At 39.0% G+C, this 24,760-nt stretch overlaps 1 protein-coding gene across 3 annotated transcripts in view; it reads right to left on the bottom strand.

Moving 5' to 3' along the window:
- Positions 1 to 1,181: 1,181 nt before the first annotated feature.
- The window catches only part of CALU (calumenin), a 29,818-nt gene continuing 6,239 nt past the window's right edge, over positions 1,182 to 24,760 (bottom strand). The window contains exons 2-7 of one of the 3 annotated variants that reach the window (XM_080817994.1): positions 20,809 to 21,040; positions 15,718 to 15,911; positions 11,444 to 11,610; positions 10,567 to 10,627; positions 4,809 to 5,008; positions 1,182 to 3,569 (exon numbers count right to left, since the gene is read on the bottom strand). In XM_080817994.1, coding sequence (XP_080674120.1) covers positions 3,465 to 3,569; positions 4,809 to 5,008; positions 10,567 to 10,627; positions 11,444 to 11,610; positions 15,718 to 15,911; positions 20,809 to 21,029 — 948 coding nt within the window. In that variant the 5' untranslated portion in view covers positions 21,030 to 21,040 and the 3' untranslated portion in view covers positions 1,182 to 3,464. Of the gene's footprint in view, positions 3,570 to 4,808; positions 5,009 to 10,566; positions 10,628 to 11,443; positions 11,611 to 15,450; positions 15,912 to 20,808; positions 21,041 to 24,760 lie in introns of all 3 variants that reach the window. The other 2 variants (XM_080817995.1, XM_080817996.1) reach the window with 2 other exon arrangements.

Genomic DNA, 24,760 nt, shown 5'->3' with positions numbered 1-24,760 from the left:
AGAGCGGGAGATGAAGCACGAGAGACTGTAGACTCTGAGAAAAAACTGAGGGTTTTGGCGAGGGTCGGGGGGGTAATGGGTGAGCCTGGTGGTGGGTATTAAGGAGGGCACATAGTGCATGGAGCACTGGGTGTGGTGCATAAACAATCTTGGAACGCTGAAAAATATAAAATAAAATTAAGATGTTAAAAAAATAAAAAAATTATCTTTTTTGTAATTTTTTTTTCCTTATTGGGGGATCTGTTCTGAGATGATACATTCGGAATTAGAACAAACACACACCCTAGAAATGGGAGATTGAAAGAAAGAAACAAAACCTTGAGTAGGCCCAAAATATGAGTTTGAAAGACCGTCTTTATGCCACCACAGCCAATAACCCAATAGTTCTGGCAGGAACAGCCATATCCAGAAGTTCCTGAGCCAGCATGAATTATTTGAGCTCCTCCCACCGAATTTGGCTAAACTTATATATCTGTCTTAAGCTGCATTATTTAGTAAAGTTAACAGTTAATTCCCTTCATGTTCTCAAAATGTCTATGTACTTCTTAATATCATTTATAAACTATATACCAAAATGTTCAAAAAACTGTTTTACTTTATACTTTATGTTTCCCCTCTGCACCCCCTGAAAAAGAGCCTTGTTGAAATAAAAGTCACGATAAATGTTGTGTGTACATTCAGGAATGGCTTGTGTTTGGTATCAGATAATTATGTAACGAGCAGCTGGACTCCTCTCCAGTCATATGGCCCAAGGAAGGCAAAGAAGGGAAAGAAGGGTTACAGCTGTAGTGAGAAAGATGCCAGAAAATTTCAGAAATAAAAAAGGAATAGCTAATCTGGGAGAAGGCAGAACTTCTCTGGGATGGGGAGGAAGCATGGTAAAACTTCTAGACCTCCTTTTCTTTTTTTTCTTTTAAAGATTTTATTTATTTATTTGACAGAGAGAGATCACAAGTAGGCAGAGAGAGAGGAGGAAGCAGGCTCCCCGCTGAGCAGAGAGCCCGATGCGGGGCTCGATCCCAGGACCCTGAGATCATGACCTGAGCTGAAGGCAGAGGCTTAAACCCACTGAACCACCCAGGCGCCCCTAGACCTCCTTTTCTTGACATTTTATAGCACCCATCTTTCTAAGCAAGAATTCCATTTCTTAAGAGAATAAAGGACATACTCATACCCCACCATGAATGTAAACAGTTTTATTTAGAAACAGATAGGTACCTGTTTGCATTATAGAATATAAAACTTGGTTTACACTCTATAAAAAATAACCAGTATCCAAATTCAAGAGAGCTAGCATTCACAGAACACACAATGTGGGTGTGTAGCTACTGTTCACCAGCCTCGGGCTTGACTGAAACCAGAAAGATAATCCGGGGTCATCAGAGGTTAGAGTACACTTGCTGCTGAGCACCCAGCATCCAGAACTTGCCATTTCAGCATATGAAGGTTTGCTTTCTAAGTGCATAACTTTAACATCAGGCCTGGGTTCTCTGTACCTAGTGAGCTGCAAGGCCCTCCTGCCGCACCGTTCCCGATGTGCCCTCTCTAATCCTGGGTTGATGTTATCATCTTTGATCTTCTGAATGATAAAAATGGGGAATCTGGAGAGCAGAGAATTTACATTCCCCTATACTGGGGTTAAAAAGAGTGTATCCACTCTCAAGAGCTCAATGCAAAGGCCAGGATCAAATTACGTGACAGTCTGGCTTTTTACCAGGCCAAGTAGTCCACTTCAACATGATCATGGAAGACCAAAGGATACACCTAGGTTCAGATTATAATAATCACCCAGCACCACCTGAATGTATTATCCAGAAAGATATATGAAATAATAAAGGTTAGATATACATATATTTATCTTAGTAACCTGAGGGCTAAAAAGGTTTGGAATACAATAATTCTTCTCAAAAGAGGTCCATCTGTAAGAAAAGGACCAAAAAAGACAGAGTTCGTGTTACATAAAATATGGGTAAAGGTGAGTTGGGAACAGAAGGCGGCTTCTTCAGCTCTTTCTTAAACGTCCCTCTCTTTGACAAGGATTGGCAACCTGCTGATCCACGATAAACTTTTTTGGGGGCAGCGCAGAGAGGGGGCAATGGGTCAAAGGCAAGAAGGTTGAGCTATGGTCCTCAAACCAAAGAGTCCTCTCAGTAGGCCCTCTCATCTTTGAGTCTGAGTTCAAGCTCTTCAGCTGACACAGAAATAGGCCTGGTAGTAAGTGGTTAGCATTCTGAGGTATGAGGATCCCTGGTAAATTCAGCAGCATGTGGTTTTTGGAAACCAGCCCACAAGGTAAGAACACTGCAACCAAGCTCCTAACTAATACTGCTATTTAACCACTGTCTGAAAGAGAAAGGGAAGAGAAGAAAAAAAAAATCCCGAATACATTGGGAGGTTTAAGCTTCATATAAGGTGGCCCAAATAAACTCTTTATTTCATCTCAGGGTTTCTCAAGAAAACCCTCATTCGGTGATCATTTCTCTCATTAAAGGCACTTTCAATGAAATTACATAATTGGAAAGGAGCACGTTTTAACTGTAGTGAAAGCAAGATTAATTCCTAGAACACCTGGGGAAATAGAGCTGAACGGGGCACTTACAGTGATTCAATAGGCAAGACAGTCTTGAGCACTTCAACAGATGCACACCCAAAAGAAAGTGTGTGCCCTGAAAACACTTGTATTTTTCCCTTAGTTTTCCAGCTGTTTCTATGTATAGCTCTGTAAAGAGATCACACTCACTTGATTGATTTTCAAGACACTGGCCCTAACTCTTCCCACCACAGCTGTGCCTGGCAAAATTAGCAAACAGCTAGTCCTACTGGGAAGAAAAAAACTGAACGAAATCAAGTCGAGCCAAGCTTTCTGACAGCACAGGGATCTGTCCTCGCCCAGATAATGCCATGATCAGTTGCTGGACTGAGAGCAACTGAATGGAATATGTGGCCCCTACTACTTACGAAACACTTTTCAACAGGCAAGATGAAGTGTTGTCTCTCTAAATAAAATTGTGGGGTGTATTTTTTCCCTTTTCTTTCTCCTAAACATTTCTTATTGATCTCAGGCTTAAAAAATTAGTTTTAAGTCAGAATTACAAAAATTATATGGCAAGGGTTGAGAAAGAGTGAAGGGCTAATGTTTGCCTATAGCGTGAATTGAGGATATTGATCCTTCATATCATACTCCCAACCAGAGAACAGATACAAAAATAAACACACCATGTTATACATAATACAAAGTGTAAATCTACAGACACAAGTGTACTAATTAGAGTTGTTCCTCAGAAGCACAGTTCCCTCCAGTACCTCGAAGAGGAGGAGGAATGGGGACGGGATGGTTTTCATTACACCTTTTCAGGTCTCAAAGTTTGTAATAACAGTCTCAGTAGCGCAAACAATTTCTTGTGAAACCAGAGGCTGTAAAAATAAATTACTTTGGAAGAAATGTGGATTCCTCTGTCTGCAGCTCAGAACTCATCATGTCGTACTAAGGCCTCACCAAAATCTGTGGCCTGGCTGCCCACAAACAAATCATACTTGTCAACAATCTCTTCCTTGGTAAGTTTGCCGTCCTGAAATTAGAGAGAAGAGTAAATTGAGGAAAAAACGATTTCCCACTCCCAATTTAGCAACACCGCTATAAAACAAAACGGGGTTAGTCAGGATTTAAGATTCTAATTCCCACTAAATTAAATGTGAACTCAACCTTCACCCCCAACCCTCCACAACATACAAAGAGGGAAGAAAATAGCAATTAACACATTTTTCTTATCAAGAAAGTTAAAAGTAGAAGGGTGGAAACAACACAGCTCAGTAACTTAATGCATCAAGCAAAATGTGGGCCATCTCCTATGTATAGGTAAGAGACAGGAAGAACTGGGGAAAATACTTTAAAGTGAATCCAGTCATTGCCTAACAGGAACAATAAAATCTGCTAACATCCGCTCGAAGTCTTCACCCCCACTATGCCTTAGCCAGCAACAGATTCCAGACACAACCCCCCACGAAGGCTCAGACACTCAGCTCAAAAATTATCTAGGCCGGATTCACAAGGGATGACCTTGGGAGTTTCCTTTTCTCACGTATCTTGAGACACAGCACCTGGCTACTGAAGTGACTGCAGCAAGAACTCAAAACAGACTGTCCCTTGAAACGGCTCAGATGATAAGACACTGCATTTGAAAGCAAAGACTGGCCTAGACAGGAGAATGCTCAGAATACAAAACCCTCCATCTTTAGATTGATTTTCAGCCTACTCTAGGCAGAGGATTCAATTGCTGAAAAGGTGACGGCTTAGTGAGACTACCGGTCTTTTTATGAAACAAATGCCTCAGATAAATGATCAAGAAAACTTGTAACGAGCTCCAGATAAACGCTGATTTATAACCTACTACAAAGAACTGAATTTTAAAAAGTGTATTTAAGAAGAAAATGACCAACTCTGAGCAGGCAAATGAGCCTGTAATAGGTAAAAGCACAAAGGAAATAACAAAGGGAAAAAAGCAGAGAAAATTTCCTGGGGATCCGAAGATAACAGATGACGCAAACTGGACACAGACTATATACAGAGGCTCTTTCCTGAAGACAAATGCCTCCAATGATGTGAACACTACTGGGCAAAGGGATTTCTAAAATGAGATCACCTAGCTAGCACTGCCCTGTAAATTTTCAATTGTCGACTTAATATTTGTAGCAGACTTAGACCAATTAAGACCTTACATGCTCTATGTACCTCAATAGGAATGTTTTAGGCAATTCCCTAGAAACAGACTTCGATTGCTACCAGGTTGTTTGGGCCTAGCCAGACTTACCTTGTTCTGGTCGGATTCATAGACTAGGTGCCTGGCTTCTGCCTCTGCATGATCATAGTCTGAGGGGAGGATCCAGTCTTTGGTCTCTTCCTTATCCATCTTCCCATCACGGTTCTTATCTCGAAACTCAACAAACTGTTCTCTTTCTGTCTTTACCCACTCTGGCTCATCAGCATTTCCATCATGGCTGTACATGTCACCTGCACGCACACATGTACATAATGCAAAAGGTAAGTTTGTCTTTTTCTCAAGACTGCCACATGGTAATCTGGCTTAACTCTTCTTCCTCATCCATCTGTCTGGAACCTAGTAGCAATTACAAAGGTATTTTAGGTCAGAGAAAGCAAGGCATTTTCCTGAGGCTTACTCAATGACCTTATAACAAGGATATTTCCAACTGCTTAATGTACTTAATAGCCAAAATATGGAAAGAGCCCAGATGTCCACCAACAGATAAATGGGTAAGATGTGGTAAAGTCATACACTGGAATATTACTCAGCCAGCAAAAAGAATGAAATCTTGCCATTTGCAACAACATGGATGGAACTAGAGAGTATTATGCTAAGCAAAATAATTCAGAGAAAGACAAATACTGTACGATTTCACTCATATGTGGAATTTAAGATACAAAACAGATGAACATAGGGCAGGGGAAGGAAAAACAAGATAAAAACAGAGGAGGAGGCAAACCATAAGAGACTCTTATCTATAGGGAACTGAGGGTGGGGGATGGGTAATAGGGAGATGGGCATTAAGATGGCATTCGACACAAAGAGCACTGGGTGTTATATGCAACTGATGAATCACTAAATTCTGCCCCTGAAACTAATAATACACTATATGTTAACTAAACTGAATTAAAAAAAAAAAAGAAGAATGTTTCTAGTTGCTGATTGTAATATGAGTGCAAAGAGAATCCTTAGCCCTCAAGAAATGCAGAAATAAAGGGCAGTGACTAGCATCTGGAAAGATAAAGATTAACTTTTAAAAGATAGCTGTTCCCTATATTCCATTTCCAGCCAAGGTAGCTAGCTAAACGTATTGCTACTAGAAAGGTGCTATTTTAAATTCTCAAGAAAACTTGAGAAGTGTATGCTAGAAACCCAAACTGTGTATAACCAATTACTAAGTACTTTAAAAAATGTATCTCTAAAAATGATGGCTATATATACGCCATAATGTCCATTATCACATTTCAAAAAACCAACTTTTGGGACTATTGAATACTCAGTCCAAATGTGAATTTCCTAATTATCTTCTGAAGTTGGTTTGTTCAGGGGGACCTGCAAAGCTCAGTTGGTTAACCATATGACTCTCGATTTCGGCTCAGGTCATGATCTCCAGGGTGTGGGATCAAGACCAGAGTCAGGTTGTGTGTGGGGCATGAAGCCTGCTTAGGATCCTCTATCTCCCTCTCCTTCTCCCACCAACCCCACCCCCCAACTAAAATAAATAAATAAACAAATAAAGTTGGTTTGTTCAAATTACTTATATGAACACTATAGGCAAGAAGTTGCTATGGTACTTGAATTTTACTAGATTTATGTAAGAGTTAAGGTACTTGGGATGCCTGGGTGGCTCAGTTGGTTAAGCAGCTGCCTTTGGCTCAGGTCATGATCCTAGCGTCCTGGGATCAAGTCCCACATCGGGCTCCTTGCTTGGCAGGGAGCCTGCTTCTCCCTCTGCCTGCCACTCTGTCTGCTTGTGCTCACTCTCGCTCCTCTCTCTCTCTCTCTCTCTGACAAATAAATAAATAAATAAATCTTTAAAAAAAAAAAAAAAGAGTTAAGGTACTTTAAAATTCAGTATTACAGCCAAGAGAGATATTCTTCACAATTGTTTAAATGTCTACTTAGGGGCACCTGGGTGGCTCAACTGGTTAAGTGTCTGCCTTCGGCTCAGGTCACGACCTCAGGGTCCTGGGACTGAGCCCAAAGTCGGTCAACCTGCTCAGCAGGGAGTCAGCTTCTCCCTCTGCCTCTCCGTACCCCCATCCCCGCTTGCTCCCTAAAATAAATAAATAAAATCTTAAAAAAAAATATGAACTTCTACTTAAATACTGTAGATGCCAACTTTAAAATGTGTAAGGGAATACTTCAGCAAAATTCTTTCAGAATTATGTGAGTGAAGAAGTCTGAAGACTAATGAGTTTACTACATCGAAGTGTATGTGCACTGCATACAAGGTATGGGAACACACCTTATATATGTCTAGCAGTTCTAAGGAAAGGTAGCTATTTAGTTGTGATAAAGCTAATTCATACGTTGAAACCCACAAAATGGAGGTCGCTCAGGTAGCACGGCCCACACCACAGATCTGAACCCAAGTTAGCCTGCGCTTAGGGGAAACACCACCCTGCAAGGAAATTTAACATATGCCAATCACAATTCTCCAACTCCACCTGCAGCTTACCTGACCCTAGAAAACAGGACCTGCCAGCCCTATAAGGAAATCCCTAGCCTTCTAGCCAATCATATCCTGTTTCTGTTACTACTTCTAATGCTTTATAAAACTCAATTTTGCTCAAAATCCCTTGGGAAAAGTGCTCCACTACTTGTTAGGCACTGTACTCCCCAATCCATGGACTGTTTTCCCTTGAATAAAGGATGAACTCATTACTAAACTATATTATTGTCATTTGGTATTGTTGTCTTTCTGAATTTGAGGGCTAAGAGTAGACCTACCTTTTTTTTTTTTTTTTTTTTTTTTTTAAACAAAGAAAGAATAGCTCAAAGCAGGACTTCCTAGTTCTTTATCTATGTTATAGCACATTCAGAAAATCTATTTGTATGAGCTGCTGGGCCAGCACCCTGCCTTGGCTCTCCTGCGGGCCAAGAAGAACTTTCACAGTACACCTATGAGGAAATTCTGAATTAGAGACATACTGAAATTCTGAATTAAAAGACATACTTTTGAATAAACAAATGAATGAAAAAAAAACATACTTTTATATATTTTTATTTTTTTCAGAGATTTTATTTATTTGAGAGAGAGAGCGAGCAAGCAAGCAAGGGAACAGAGGGAGAGGGACAAGCAGATTCCATGCTGAGTGCACAGCCTAATGAGGGGCTAATCTCATGACCCTGACCTGAGATCATCACTGAGCCAAAATCAAGAGTCTTGATGCTTGAGCCCCCAAGCACTCCTTGAAAGACATACTATTAATAGAAGATATGACATACAACATAATTTAAGTACATTTTAAAGCTAAATAAGTAAAGATGACAATATTGAATTTTCTATTTAAAAAAGATTAAATCCTTTTTTAATATAATCTCAAAAACTTTTTTGAGATTATGTCAAAAAAATTTTTAGAGATACACACTCAATGCTTATAGATGAGATGAGATGATGACTGGTATTTACTTCAAAATAATTAAAAAAAAAAAAAAGGGAAATAGTTAAAGATTTAAAAGGGCTGGCCATGGGCTGATGGCTGTTACGGCTGGGCACAGGTACACAGGGGTTCATTATACTATTCTAATTTTATGTGTTTGCAATGTTCTGTAACAAATTTATTTTTCATTAAAAAAAAAAAATTGTATTGGGGCGCCTGGGTGGCTCAGTGGGTTAAGCCTCTGCCTTCGGCTCAGGTCATGATCTCAGGGTCCTGGGATCGAGCCCCGCATGGGGCTCTCTGCTCAGCAGGGAGCCTGCTTCCCTTTCTCTCTCTCTGCCTGCCTCTCTGCCTACTTGTGATCTCTGTCAAATAAATAAAATCTTAAAAAAAAATTATATTTACTTATTTGACAGAGTGCACAAGTAGGTGGAGCGGAGAAGGGGAAGCAGCTTCCTGCTGAGCAAAGAATCTGACATGGAGTTCAAACCCAGGACTCGGGGATCACAATCCAAGCCAAAGGTAGACGCCTAACCAACTGAGCCACCCAGGTGCCTCTATAACAAATTTAAAGACTAAAAATACTCAACAGTATAACTCCAGGGACTTCTTATTAATGCTAAATATGAGAGACAATGACCATTTGGTTTATGATCTCTTTCCTCAACAGGGTAGAAACTAGCACAATCCCCAGAAACTGGGAGACACTGCTTGGGAGACTTTCAGGTTCACAAAGCCCCGCATCCTCAGTGTAAAAGTGTTTACCTTAGTTGATCATTTACAAAAGAAAGTAACAAACATACATACACACAGTTGATAGTTTTAATAGTTTCAAAATACAATTCCTCTGCCCTTGGACCTATATGATAGAGATGTAGAAAGAAGTATCTCCTTATTTGACCTCAGTGCTTGATAAATGATGGTACTTAACAGTTATAAACCTTAATTCCTCTCCTCTGGAGGGTCAAATGAGTTCCTCAGTTTTAGCAATGGTGATAAAATGGCAAAAGACAAGAATGAAAGATAAAATAATTAAATATTTAAAGGCAGAAATAGTCAACTTTGAAACAGGCTCAGTAAGTGCACCCAGACATTTATTTCCACTGTGCTAATGAACTCCATTAAAAATAATCATTTTGGTTAACAACAACAAAAAAAAATCTATCTTCTCCTGCTCATCTCTCTTTTTCTAAAAAACTCAAAACACATCAGTGAGTCTTTGAAGAAGGGTAAATATTCAGGGAGTAATATAAGTAAATAACCCTATATATAAATAGCAAGAATAATTAGATAAAAATCTGAGAAAAGAAATAAATTGTTTAATTCAAGGGACAGGTTTGAAAAAAAAAAGGAGACAGAAGACCTAGACATAAAACACAACAGAAAATCATGAAAAGGAACAAAGAAAGGATCTAAGAGAAATCAGCAACTCGTGGTCATTTATTTACCCACCGATGATTTTTTTTTTAAAAAGATTTTATTTATTTATTTATTTGACAGAGAGAGATCACAAGTAGGCAGAGAGAGAGAGGAGGAAGCAGGCTCCCTGCTGAGCAGAGAGCATGATGCAGGACTCGATCCCAGGACCCCGAGATCACGACCCGAGCCGAACACAGAGGCCCAACCCACTGAGCCACCCAGGCACCCCACCAATCTCTTTTATTCTATTCCCTATCTTCCTCTCTTGGGTTTCCTAATGCCAGCCTAGGCTCCCTGCAACTCTTTACTGTCAATCCCATAGGCATCTGGGATGCACTGTATCACTGCTATCCAATATGGTAGATGCTGGCCACATGGGGCTATCATGAACTTGAAATGTGGCTGGTCTGAACTGAAATGTACTTCAAGTGTAAAATATGCTTTTGAACACAGAATTAAAAAAAAAACCTAACTTTACATTGATAACACATAGAAAGCATAGTATTTTAGAATATTAGGTTAAATAAAATACATTATTGAAAATAATCATTTTTTTTAAAGATTTTATTTATTTATTTGAGAGAAAGAGAAATCACAAGTAGGCAGAGACACAGGCAGAGAGAAAGAGGGGGAAGCAGGCTCCCCACTGAGCAGAGAGCCCAACGCGGGGCTCAATCCCAGGACCCTGAGATCATGACCCGAGCCGAAGGCAGAGGCCCACCCCACTGAGCCACCCAGGTGCCCCGAAAATAATCATGTTTTAAAGAAACTTTTTTTTGACGTGGCTATTAGAAAAGTAAAAATACATATGTGGCTCACATTTACATTTTGACTGGACAGTGCTGCTTCAGATACTTTATCACAACCCACTATTCCTCATGCTCGTCTGGCCTTAATGACACGCTAAGAGTTGACCCATGGGGTAAATTATTTCTATGTGCTAACACACTTCCATAGAGCTTCTCAGCTTCTCCTAGGAAAAACAGTAGAAACAGACTTACCAATATACTCTTCAAGATCTATGAAACCATCAGCATTCTTATCTATATCCTCCATTGTTTCCTAGACAGAAGAGGAGACAAAGTAAGTATCTGGATGAGATTTAGGCAATACCTTATCATTCATTAAAACACACACACGCACACATATGTATATGTTTATGTGTAGGTATGGTTAAACCACAGGAAACTGCCTTTTTCCCAGCTAAAAATGGTAAAACATCATTTATTTTTTATGCTTCAACCCAAAATAACTATGAATCTTCTTGGGAAACAGTGGTACCGTTTAAAAAATGATCTATCCCACCAAGCCCATGATGATGCGGAATAGCCCGAGTCATGCTAAAGTCATTCTAACAAGAGATGTGACCAGTATGTCTATAACTATAGTCTATATTTTATGTTTACAAAACTATAAAGTCTGTAGTTTACTGGTAATTGCCTTCTGAGAATTCTTCAATATTACTGTTATTAGTGTCTGATCACTGGTTATGGGACATTTTTAAAAACAGGATTTTTGGTTGCTGGGGGGAGGGGGGTAGGGAGAGGGTGGCGGGGCTATGGACATTTGGGAAGGTATGTGCTATGAAGTGTGTAAACCTGTGTAGACCTGTACTCCTGGGGCTAATAATACATTAAGTGTTAAAAAAAAAAAAAAAAAACCCACAGGATTTTCTTGGGGCACCTGGCTGACTCAGTACTGCATGTAATTCTCGATCTCGGGGTCGTGAGTTCAAGCCCGACACTGGGGCTTAGAGCTTGCTTAAAAATAAAAGCAAGTCATTCTTCTAGATACAGAGTAAGGAATAAAGAGGAAAAACAGTATAACCAACAAAAAGAGGAACTAGGTTTCCTTTGAGAATCACTGCTCTCCACCAACCTGTACTACTATATCTTTCATGTAGTCATACTCTTCAGGGTGCAGGAAAGCTGTGAATTCCTCCTTTGTGGCAATGAGGTCTCCATCCTTATCTGCCATTTTAAATCTCCGCTCATCTCTAACCATCATCTGTTTATAGTTAAATCCATCATCAGGATCTGGATCATCTAGAAAACAAAACGTTTAGGTCAAATCATAAGACTGCCACAAAACATGAAAATGTGTGGACTGAGGAATCAACTTATGAGAAAGATAAATCAAGCAATGAAGAAATAACCCAGTTACACAGGTAAAATTGTAACAGTGTGAAAGCATTCAGTTTGGGTAGTCAAAGTCACGGCAAATTGAATGTAAATGTTTACCATTCCAATGGAACCCTGGCTCCTTGGCTATGTAACCTATTATGCGACATTTGCTACTTTTGGTGTTAAGGCTACTAGAAGGTTCAAGCTTTCTGGTTATATCTGAGAGACAGTGGTAGTTCTAAAGTCATACTATTTCGGTTTGAATCCTAAACTCTACCACCTCCTAGCTGTGTGACTGTGGGCAAGTAACTAAATTGTGCTTCAGTCTACTCATCTGTAAAATGATAATAGCAGTGCCTGCTGCCCAGGACTATTAGGAGGTGTGCATGAGCGAATAAATCTAAGTGCTCAGAATAGTGCCTAGCATATCGTTGGCTCTCAATAAGTGTTAGCTATTGCTATTTTTATTGAACATTAGGCTCCCACTGAGAAGCCAGATATCAAAGACCTCCTATCTCATATTAAGGCCACTTTGACTCAAGTCAACAGAATATTATCCTCTGAAAGGTCACACGTTAGTTTTTTCAGCCAACTCAGAGATCTACCATGAGTTATAAGTACTGCTTGCCAACACCCCTCTCCCCATTTCTGTAAGATTACAGAATGCAAAACTAATACAGAGTTATAGAAAATAAGTCAGGGGTTACCCAGGGATAGGGAGGACTATAAAGGGGCACGAGGAAACTTTTTGGGTGATGGCTATATTCATTTATCTTGATTGTAGTGATGGGTCCATTGGTATATACCTATGGCAAAACTCATCAATTGTGCATTTTAATTATGTGCAGTGTTATTATTTGTCAATTATACCTCAATAAAGCCATAACAAAAAATAAACATTAGATTACAACCAAATTGAAGCTGGACCTAAACATCTGTTTGCTGAACTACAGAAGCAGTAGTTATTTAGACTCTATATAAGAATCTAGAAGAATGAAATTCAGTTTAAGCTGAAACAAATGTTAAGGAGTTATCTGCAGGGAAGACAAAACAAGCAAAAAACCCCTTTCAATCTGCTGTGTGGACCAAAAGGAAACATGTGAAGATATTATGAAATGTAAAAGACATTAACATCTTGTAAACCTAAGAAACAATCTTTCCTACAACATACTGATCAAATAAAAAAAGATACGACACTAGTTTTATAAAGACCCACAGGGAAAAAAAAAAAAAAAAAGACCCACAGGACCCCTTTAACAATTAACATCACACTGCTGATTGCTGATACTGTCGTTCAATCCTTCCATACATTAAGCACAGTTTAGAAAACAAAAACAAACTACTGCTATACTTTGAGAGTTGGGCAGTTTGAAGCTTCATTCTTTGTCAAGTGTCAAAATTCAGTAAGATGGCTTATTGAATCATGAGTATCTGTGATAGTCAAAACTGTACCAGGTTGAAGATGGAGAATTAAAGGAAAATATACAACTCTTTAAAGATACTAAGTCATCTCTTCTAAACAAATAAAGTTTCAGTCCTAACTACGTAACAAAAATAAGAATAGAAGAGGTGCCTGGTGGTTTGACCCCCCAGGGTCCTGGGATTGAGCCCTACACTGGGCTCCCTGCTCAGCGAGAAGCCTGCTTCTCTCCCACTCCCCCTGCTTGTGTCCCCTCCCTTGCGGGTCTCTCCCTGTCAAATAAACAAAACCTTAAAAAAAAAAAAAGTAATAGAAGACAACTTATACATTAAGACTAGATTCTTAACAAAGAGCCCTCTTCTCTGCTTAGGGTAAAACATGGTGACTGCAAACATGGATATATAGAAGGATGAAGAAGGAAGATAAAAACTTGATTTTTAATAACTAAACTCCTATGTTTGCTGTCATTGCTTGGAGTGCCAGATCTAACCTAAGTACGTTTTCTGTGCTATCCAGCCAGTATCATTTAGGGGCAGGCTCTTGATCTAGTTTTGGTACAGCCAGAATGGATCTTGGTATTTTTAAATTTTTACTTGTGGCAGAGACAGAGTTAACCTTCCTTTTGTGGAAAGCAGATTCATTAAGACAGATTTTAATTAAAAGCTACGATGATTTATGCCTGAACTCAAAAACTGAATCAAGAATATACTCACAAAAAGCCCCTCAGCACTTCTGCAAGTCGCCTCATTACCCCAGCACTAACCACCCACATGCCTTGAGGGAAAGATGCCTTATAAAGATACAGCTTCTCTAGCGAGTGCTTCAGCATACAGTCTCAGTAGAAATACCCATTACATTGAATCATTTGACCTATCGAGCAGCAGAGCTCTCAGCAGATTTCTATGCACATAATCATACAAAGAGTTTAAGATTCATTCTGGATAGCAAGTGAGTGCCTACGTAGGTCTGAATGGAGATTTATTAACACACCATTTTGTTTAGATCACCAATAGCCTACCCTTCACTCTATTTTTATAAGTCCAAATAACTCAGGAGGGTGTTGGCTTTCAGCCAGAAAGCGAGAAGCACGGGGTGCCTCTCCATCTGCACTGACTTTTAATACACATGTTCTTAATTGGGTGAAGGATATGTTTGGTTCTTGGCTAAGTGTCAAGCATGAAGTGAGACTGCCACTTTAGTCTTAGGAATGAGAACAAGCCCAACACAGAAATAAGTTTCTTCACTAGAAATGCATGCAGTCCTGTAACTAACACAGACAGCTGGCTATCCAGTGGGGTAAACAGACTATTATACACTCACTGCTTGTTAATCAGTGGTGGAGAATGACTGCTTTAACCCAGAAATTTGCCTAATTTCCAGGATAAAAATGCAAGAAGTAACATTTATACATTCTTATCTCAAATTGTAACCAAGTACAGGAATCTCACTAACAAAAACATCCTAAGTCATCAACTCAGTAAGACTGCCACCTAGCATTCAGCAACAGGCAAATGTAATAAGAAAAAGAAAATTACTAACAGGTGGCCCAAGCACATAAGCTATCAAATCAACAGAAAGCAATCAAAGTCACATTTATTTGCCTTGAAGCATTTGCATAGCAGGCTGATAAACTCATGTGCCAGAGAAAACAAATGGGAAATTTTCATTTCTAAACTTTGGTTGGCAGACATACTAAAATAAAGGAGTTAAATTTTATCAAGGGAAAGCTATTATATTTGATATTTATTTTATTAAGGAAAGACAGTAATTTTTCTATTCCCACAAGTTACAAAGGAATCTAATTTGGTTTGAATTTCTGGTCCAATACTTAAAAACAAAGTATTTATATTTACATATTATTTATATATATTATAAATATTATATAATTATTTATTATTTATTTAGATTCAATTTATTAATATATAGTGTATTATTACTTTCGGGGTAGAAATTAGTGATTCATCAGTTGCATACAACACCCATCAGGTCCAATACTTTAGTGTGACTATGTCAAGAGACATCTCAAAGTCTCTTGCTTTTGCATTATTGAAACAATGCAGCCTTTTAGTCGAGATCTACTCCAAAAATGATCTCTGAGGGATCACAGAAAGAAAATTTGGCAAAATAATATTATCTGAAATGCTAAAGATATAGAAGATGCCAGACCTTAGAAAACCAAAATTAAATAAAATACTTAATATACACATTGAAAGTTAATAAAATAAAGGGAAATCAGTTCAGCATTGGACTATTTAAAATAAGCACTTTCCTTCACTGTGTGACCCATTTGTTTCTTTGACTCAAGACCATGGTCTCTATCAGGCTGACAACTTGCCCCTTACCCAGGTAAGTGCCATAAGTCACGTTTCTGTACTCATCCCAGGAGATTAAGCCGTCTTGATTCATATCAAACTCGTGCCATTGGTTTTCAACATTGTCATATATGTATTTCTTCTGGGCGTGCTTAATCCAGGATTTCAGCTCCCCCTCCGTCACAAACCCATCTTTATCCACGTCTATTTTATCTACAATCATTCTACAAGACAAAACAGTTACGTTTCAAGGTGCCAGCTCCATAAGGCTTTTTCCCCCAGATAGTAGGGACCTACCTAAAACGTAGCCGTAGGTGGCATTTTTATACTCCTCCCAGGAAACGAGGCCGTCCTCATTGAGGTCATGCCCCTTCCATTGTCGCTCTACATCCTCGTAAATCCAGCGCTTTTGTGCAAATTTAATCCAGTCTTTGAGTTCATCCACAGTGACAAACCCGTCCTTGTCGCCATCTATTTTACTTACAATCTTTCTGTAGAAAATGCAGAGAAATCCAGCGAGAGGTTAAAAGGACACAAGGCTCCCTCTAGACTTAGCCAGGTGTGTGCTGTAACCAGAGGTGTTGCCCAGGGCTAAAGCATGGACATAAAAAAAGTCTCCAAAAAAACCTTCCAGACAGGCAACTGTAAGTATTTCTCGTAAGTGACCTGTCACTGGTCTGAAATGAACCCTCCAGATAAGGCAAGCACAGTTCACGGCTGGTGCACTTACATCCAAAAGCAAACCCAGTCTCATCCCTTTGGGGGTAGGTTACAGCCAACAGCCAGAACTCAGGAGTGACTATCCATTCCTATCTGCATTCTCCATTCTTTGTATCAAAAAACACGCAAATCTTTGTTTTTCTTTACTGCTTTTAGAAGAATCTCAATTTCTTGATAAATAATCACAATCACTGATATGGTTTTCTAAAAATTCAAAAATTTAAACCAGACTTTAAAAAATCAAGTTGCTTTTTAAAAAAAGGTTAACACTTTTGTTAAAAATATAAAGATACAAAGGTAGTTCTGGGATCACTTTACTTCAAGTTAAGATTTAAAAAACAGAAGCCAAAAACCCAACACACACACACACACACACACACACACACACACACACACGCACACACACCCCAAAACAGAGGGGAAAAAAGTCCACAAAGTTACACAAAGACAGAAGGACAGATGCATGTTTATTCTAAAAAACAACTGGCAGCTAATTATACATTATGTTGAACTTTCACATATAACCACAAAGACAGAGAACTCTGAGGAAACGATGTGATAAGAAAGTCTGCCCCAACATACATGAGCTTAGGAGAATGTTAATAAGCTGAGAGGGTGAGGATACAGATGATAAAGCAAAACTACAAAGCTAAAGAATCAATATACTTCACCCTTCATGAGCTTTTCTTCCACGCTTGCCATCTCAAGTTTAATTAAGAATTTCAAAATGCGTGCATGACATATAAACCTCTAAGGATGCAACCACTCATTTACAGAGGCGCAGACAACCTATGTAGTGTCACCCAATTAAGTGGCCCAGTTTGGAATGGGAACTTCAAAACATCCAAGAGATTGAAATCTTGGCATACTCCTAAGCCCTACTATTTGCAGGATTGAAAAAGACTGTCACTTGGTAGAAAATAATGTCTTTTCCCACTCTGCATTCATTTCATGAATATTGGAAAATGATTAAAATCACAGAGTACTACTGACACTATGAAAAGAGATTCATCTTGATATTGGTATGTTGTTAGCCTTAACCATCTAGTCCTTAAACTCTGTAATTTTTCTTCAGGGAATGTGTAATCTAGCTTTTGCTCTAAAATGTTAATAGAAAAGGTAAAGCAGTAAGAAGCTATCTCTTAAATACCCTCCTCTATCTACACGGGCATAAGACAATTTTTTTTTTTTTTGCAACTTTTTTTTTTTTGCAACTTTTGCAACCCTGGAGAGTTTAAAGAAATATTAACACATTAAGTTATACCAGTACACTATACACTTCTGCATTATCTACAAAGGAATCCAGTTTATATCCAAATGGTATTACTGACTACCAATAGTGCCACTGTACCATTAAGAAAACGGTATCAGAATGCCTCCCATTCTCAAACGAAAATTTTAAACTATTATAAATGGCCTAAAGAGAAGGATCATTCAGATAAAGAGGCATATGACTGCTCAAGATGGGCGTCTGTTAATGAAGCTGGCTGAACTCCACTCTATTTATTCCCACAGACGTATCTCAAATGCTTTAACCCAGAGGTTGGCAAAATTTTTCTGGAAAGGGGTAGATAGTAAATGTTTCTTATTTTGTCAGCCACATATGGTTCGTCACATAGCTCTACATTTTAATAACCATTTAAAAATATAAAAGCCAGGCGCCTGGGTGCCTCAGTTGGTTGGGCCACTGCCTTTGGCTCAGGTCATGATCCTGGAGTCTTGAGATTGAGTCCTGCATCGGGCTCCCAGCTCCACGGGAAGTCTGCTTCTCCCTCTGACCTTCTCCCCTATCATGCTCTCTCTTACTCTCTCTCTCAAATAAATAAGTAAAATCTTAAATATATAAATATGTATGTATGTATATATATGCACGCCATTCTTATCTTGCTGGCCATCCAGCCTGTAGGCAGCTGTAAAAGTACAGTGTAAGTGGGTATATCCTATTTTAGGCACTAAGCTCTAAACTCTGATCTTTTAAAACCTGTGCAAATTTATAAAGCTAATGGTGTTTTTCTCCTGTGACACTGAAGGACCCTACAGATATAGTTATGATGCCACCAAATAAGCATTTATTTCAGGATAGACACAATGTACTTAGTGGACCTCATGTTATTTCTCCTAAGAAGTAACACATGCCTCTACATTTCAAGAATCAAAAAGCAAATCCTTTGGGTTTTTTGTTTTGTTTTAATGAACCCAAGTAAGTAGGCTCCAGGAAGATGCATAATATTCCTGAAATTTTTAGCATGCAAAATTTTATATATATATTCATATGTGTACTTTTCTGAGGTAGTCCTTTGCTTTCCTTAGACTCTTAAAGGGGTTGGCCTGTGATCTAAAGAAGGATGAGGAACTGCTCTAATTCATTTCTGAAGCAAATATGCCAAGGATGAAAACTTTTGAGTATTAAGGGCCACCACCTCAAAACAAATAAACCTCATCTGAAGGACACATACATGAAAATTAAGTACACTTAAGACTCCTTTGGATGGCAGAAGGAGAATACACACATAAGAAAAAATATTCTGTCAACATTCTTAAGGAAAAGGGAGAACTCTATTAAATAAAATGTTTTTAAATATTACTGAAGATTTAAAAATAATGGTGAATTTCTGCAACTATAGATGTTAACAATGATCATCTCTCCTAATCACCTGCCTTCTATATAGGTGGAAGCAGGCAGCTGGGGGGTGGGGAATCTGTTGTCCCCAACCTCTGGTGTGTAGTTACCTAACAAAACGATGTTTAGAAATGCCACAATGAACAAGTTAAAAAAAAAAAAAAGTTCATCTGGAATCCTTACTTCCAATAAACATTATTTCTCATTATCTCCAAAATTTAGAAGCAAATACTATTCACTCATACATTTTATGAAAAGCATTATTTTAACCATCTTATTCTAAACAAATATAGAGTCTGCTCATGTGCTGACATTTTGCTATTTACTAATGACAAAAAGGAACATTCTCTCCACTGAAAACTGCTAGCAGAGCTCCACTACCTGCATACAGCCAGAACATACTGACTGACACCAAGGCTAAATGCCTTTCATTATTTAAGAGTAATTCTGTGAAGAGCCATGTGCAGACCCAAATGTGGGTCAGACATGCACATTATTAATAGGTAAGACATGAAGACTGAGGACACCCTCATGCATCCCTATTTTTAGCCCAAATGTTAGCACAGTTATAAAATTAAAATTAAAAGTGAGCATGGTCTCTTAGTTAGAAAAGCAACCTAATAGAAGACCGACTCTTTAATGTATTTGTTTTTCCTATTTTGAAATGTTTGTAGTTTCTCATTCTACATAGCAAAAATCTTTTGAGTATTTCTGTCAGTGTTTAAGAATAAAATATTGTATCCTTTAGTTTGCAGATAATCCAATAAAAGGATAAAATAAATTTATTCTGAAGTATCACCAAAAACAAACTCTGTTATGTCTTTTTTTTTTTTTTTAACATTTTATTTGTTGGAAAGAGAGAGCGAGAAAGAAAGCACAAGCAGGGTGAGCGGCAGGCAGAGGGAGAAACAGGCTCCATGCTGAGTAGGGAGCCCGATGTGGGACTCGATCCCAGGACCCTGGGATCACGACCTGAGCCGAAGGCAGACACTTAACCAACTGGGTCATCCAGGCGTCCCTCTATAACATCTTCTACTCATAGACCTATCCAGGATGGCAAAATACTTTTGGAAATTCTTACATAATACAACTTTCCAAACAAATCTCTTAAAAATAGTTCAGAAAGTTACACCAATGGTGCTCATTAAGGAGAAAATGTTCACTAATAATGCATTTCCTCAAAAAGCAAGGATTTGGATGAGCCAAAAGAAAAAAAAAAGACATTCTTAGATCCTCAGAAATAATCAGTAGGGATTCCACCAAATCAACTCAGTAGGTTAAAAGATGCCCGCTGAGAGCCACAGAACTCAGCTACGGCCCACCTGTTATTAAAACAGCAACACAGGGGCACCTAGGCTCACGTCTTGATCCTAGAGTTCTGGGATAGAGCCCCAAGTCAGGCTCCCTGCTCAGCAGGGGAGTCTGCTTCTCCCCTCCCCCCTGCTCATGCTCTCTCTCTCTCTCTCTCACTCTCTCTCTTAAAAATAAATAAAACCTTAAAAAAAAAAAAAGCAACTCACACTCAACATTAAGACTGTTACTTATTACAATCTTCTAAAAGGCTTTCGTTTTTAATTAAGCAAATATCTGAGAATGAAAACAAAGAGGGTGAAGGACATTCTCAGAAATCACAAACTATAGAAATTAGCCCAGGGGTCTCATTTGCAGTTTATTTTCCACTCAAAGGCTTGACTTGGGGAATAATGAATAGGTCACAGATCATTTTTAAAAATTAAAAACATCAGGGATAAGAGGCCCCCCATTTAATGTTCCTTTGGAAATAAGATGCATTTCAATTTGGGTGCAGTAGCATTTGGTACTTTTAAGCAAAAATGACTTTGCTTTGTAGAATGAGGTAAAACTGTTAAAGGAGAAATTTATGAAAGCAAGCAATTAATTAAATTTTAGTGGTAGCAATTCTGTGGTTAGCTTTCAGAAAATGTAGTTCAAAACAGTCCTACTGGGTGGCCAAGCCAGAAGAAAAAAAAGAATGAGCTGATTTGTAATGAAATGTAATTACTTTAGCCCCCTGAGAGCTGGTGCCTTACCCAAGCCTTTCCTTGCTCTCTTCTGGTGTCAGCTGATCAAAGGTCTTCGCTTCTTCGGCACCCAGGAAGGCATCATGGTCATAATCGAAACTCTGAGCATCATTGTGAACTTTGTCGCTGAGCTGAGGCTCATGGTGTACACGGTCCTTCTTTTCTGTGGGCTTGCTCAAGGCAAAGGCTGTGCACAGGGACAGGCATATAAGAAACTGTCGCAGGTCCATGATAATTAGATCTTAAAGAAAAACAAAGGTTAGTTAATTCAGGAAACAGTGTGCTCTGTAATCAAATAAGAAATTAAAAGCTCATATCCAGTTATTAATCTGATATTATCCCAAATACTATTACTTAATCCAAAAAATAAGAATGGTAGAATATCACTTTCCAATATTATGGTGAGGAATTTTCACCAGTTTCCTTCATGTGATTGGAAGCTGACAAAGAATCAGTTAAAATATCCACCCTGTAAGTAGGCTCCCTTTTAAAAACAGATTAACCTTCTTGCCCAAGTTCTTAAGACTTAAAAGCGAAAAGACCAACTTTATTTAAATTCAGACCTACTGACTACAAATAACTTTACTTTTTGTACTACATCAGGAATCTGGTCTTTAAAACTGGCTGGTTATTAGGATCACCTAAGAAGCTTTAAAAAAAATTCCCCCATTCAATTAGAATCTCTGAAGTTGAATGCGTGCACCTGAAGTTGTAAATACGTCTCAGGTGATAACAGTGATCATTAGATCAGGAACCATGAACTATTTGAGCAGATTCCTTGTCCTATATATAGCAACAAGTTGTCTCCCATATCCATGGTCAACTTCAAACCACCTTCAGAGATCGAACCATTCAGATGGTACAGTGACAGAGAACAACCGCTTCGGCATTCCTTATACTGTGTTTCCCCGACTTTCCCCGGCATGAAGATGCTTGGAGTACTGTTCAAAGTACAGACAGATCCCCAGGTCCTACTCCATACCTTCAGAATCTTGGCAGTCACAGCTGACTCTAATGAACAAGCATAAGGCTTGGACACTTTACCCAAAAATACTGACCAAAAAATCGCAGAGAGGGCGCAGGATGGTAACTCGTTTAGTACACTCTACAGATGCCCCACAGTATTGTCTAGAGACAGTACGGTCTCAGAGGAAAAAACTATCAAATTAAAAATTAAGAGCAAAGATTTTCCCAACTTTCATATTTTAACTAATCTTTCACCAGTAGAACATGGATTCTGAATGCCTTCCCCCACGCAGGGAGTCAGTTTTTGTAAATTCAGAAAATCTCTTACTCATTTCCACTTGTAACCAATGGCCCCCTTACTGGATAGGCAGGTAGTTATTAGGCATGATGTTTGTTTGTGGGTTTGTGTCCCCTCAAAAGATATATATATATATATATATATATATATATATATATATATATCCTGAAGTCCTAACGGGCCAGTACTTATGAATGTGACCTTAGGGGCATCTGCCTTTGGCTCAGGTCATGATCCCAGGGTTCTGGAATCGAGCCCCACACTGGGCTCCCTGCTCAGCGGGAGGCTGCTTCTCCCTCTCTTGCTCCCCCTGCTTGTGCTCTGTCAAATAAGTAAAATCTTAAAAAAAAATATATGACCTTATTTGGAAACAGGATCTTTGCAGATGTAATTAAGTTAAAATTAGGTCATTTTGGATTAGAGGGTGGGCTCTAATCCAATGACTGATATCCTTATAAAACGAGGGAAATTTAGACAGTCACACAGAGAAGAGAATGCCAATTTATGAAGAGGCCAGATTGGAATGATGCATCCGCAAGTCAAGTAATGTCAAGGATTCCTGGCAACCCCAGAGGCTAGGAAGAGGGAAGGAAGGATCCTCCCCTAGGGACTTCAGACAGAGCATGGCTCAGCCAACACCTTGATTTCTAACTTCTAGCCTCTACAACTATGAGGGAATAAGCATCTGACCTTTTAAGCCACCCACTTTGTGCTAATTTGTTACAGCAGCCCTAGAAAACCAGTAAAAGGCTCAGTACAGAGGACCAGTGCATCACATGAAAGGTAAATGCATTACTTTACCCTAATTTGAAGATTATGCTAGCCAGACTTCAACTTCCCCAGGATGTCACTAGTGGAATCATCTAGTCCAAGGGCTCACAATTTATTCGTGAATATTTTTAAAAACGTGAAAATTCGTTCAGCAGGACTTCTAACTTAGTGGTTCTGATTCTAGATTGTACCCTAGAATCACCCAAAGACTTTCAAGAAAATATGATCACTAAGTCCCACCCCTATTAATATTTTTAAAAGGCAGCCAGGCTGTGAACCACTATTTTAACTAACCTCTCAAATAGCCAAGGTAATATCTTAAGAAATTTGACCTGAGGGATGCCTGGGTGGCTCAGTCAGTTAAGCATCCCAGGGTTCTGGGACTGAGTCCTGCATTGGGCGTCCCATTCAACGTGGAGTCTGTTTGTCCCTCTCCCTCTGTCCCTCCCCCTGCTCGTGTTCTCTCTCTTAAATAAAATCTTAAAAAAAAAATAATAAAGCTGCAATCATACAAACACCCTATCTTGTTTCTTCCTGATTAAGAATTATTTCTCTTAGGGGTGCCTGGGTAGCTCAGTTGGTTAAGTGTCTGCCTTTGGCTCAGGTCAGACTCCATTTCTGTTTGTGCTCTCTCTCTCGACAAATAAATAAGAAAAAGCTTGAAAAAAAAAAAAAACTGACCTGAAAATATACTTAATATGAAGAAACTCTATATATGTGATCCTGCCTGAAAGTATTGGGAGCTAGAATGAATTGTTCCAGGAGATAAAGAAATTAAGTATGCCAATAGATTAGACATATTTCAATGTATGTTTTTCTTGTAATTCACAAATAGTAAAGGAAGTTACATGGCATCACCTTGGATTTATAGAGTCCTTTGGATTCAGTAAACTAAAAAAATGCTTACAACAGCTAATGGTGAGCATGTTACATAAAGATTCCTTAAAAGTAGGAGGAACGCAGGACGCCTGGGTGGCTCAGTTGGTTAAGCCGCTGCCTTCAGCTCAGGTCATGATCCCAGGGTCCTGGGATCGAGTCCCGCATCGGGTTCCTTGCACGGCAGGGAGCCTGCTTCTCTCGCTGCCTCTGCCTGCCTCTCTGCCTGCTTGTGTGTTCTCTCTCTCTCTCTCTCTCTCTCTCTCTGGCAAATAAATAAAAATCTTAAAAAAAAAAATTAAAAAAAAAAGTAGGAGGAAAGCAAATGGAGAAATAGGTTTAATCCCAACACAACCTAGAGAGATGATTATACAAAAGCACAACCTGAGGCTGCCATGAATAACTTTCAGGCTGTAAAGCACACAAGGACACTATATTCCATACCTGGGAAAGCAGTGTAGTGGGGAAGGGAGAGAAGGTCCTGAAATGGCAGAGGAGTCATCAACAGACTGTAGAAAATATTCTACAGTAAATAGGACAGCATCAGTAAGTCAAACACAAACACCTCTAAGGAGATGACTGGAGGCGGTCACTCCTGGGATGCCCATTCTCCCCCCCCCCCCCCAAAAAAAATACTCTTACTGGATGGTTGGTAAGACTGACGAAAACCCGTAAGAAACAATGTGAAAGCAAGACCATGAGACTGCTAGGGAAATGGGAAGAAGGTGGACTTTTCTTAAGCTGTTCTCACCAATGTCAGAACTCAGCTACGCTTCTGAAACTTTATCAGTATTCTGTTTCATGCTATCCCATCAGAACGCCCAAATTTCTTTACAAGACACTTGCACAAATATATTCCATAATGAACGTTTATAATGATAAAAAATGGAAAACAAACTAAAGAACTAGTAAATACATATTAAATCTATATTATGGGAGACTACACAAAGGTAGAAGGTGGATCTATTTGCGCTGAAATGGAGAATTCGCTATGACATGTTAAGCGAACAACAAAAGAGCAAGTTGCAAAACGATGTTAAGATTTATGTA

This window comes from Martes martes (genome assembly GCF_963455335.1).
Source record: "Martes martes genome assembly, chromosome: 11".
NCBI classification, from domain to species: Eukaryota; Metazoa; Chordata; class Mammalia; order Carnivora; family Mustelidae; genus Martes; species Martes martes.
The sequence above is the reverse complement of the archived record's forward strand: the minus strand, read 5'-3'. Positions and strand labels throughout refer to the sequence as shown.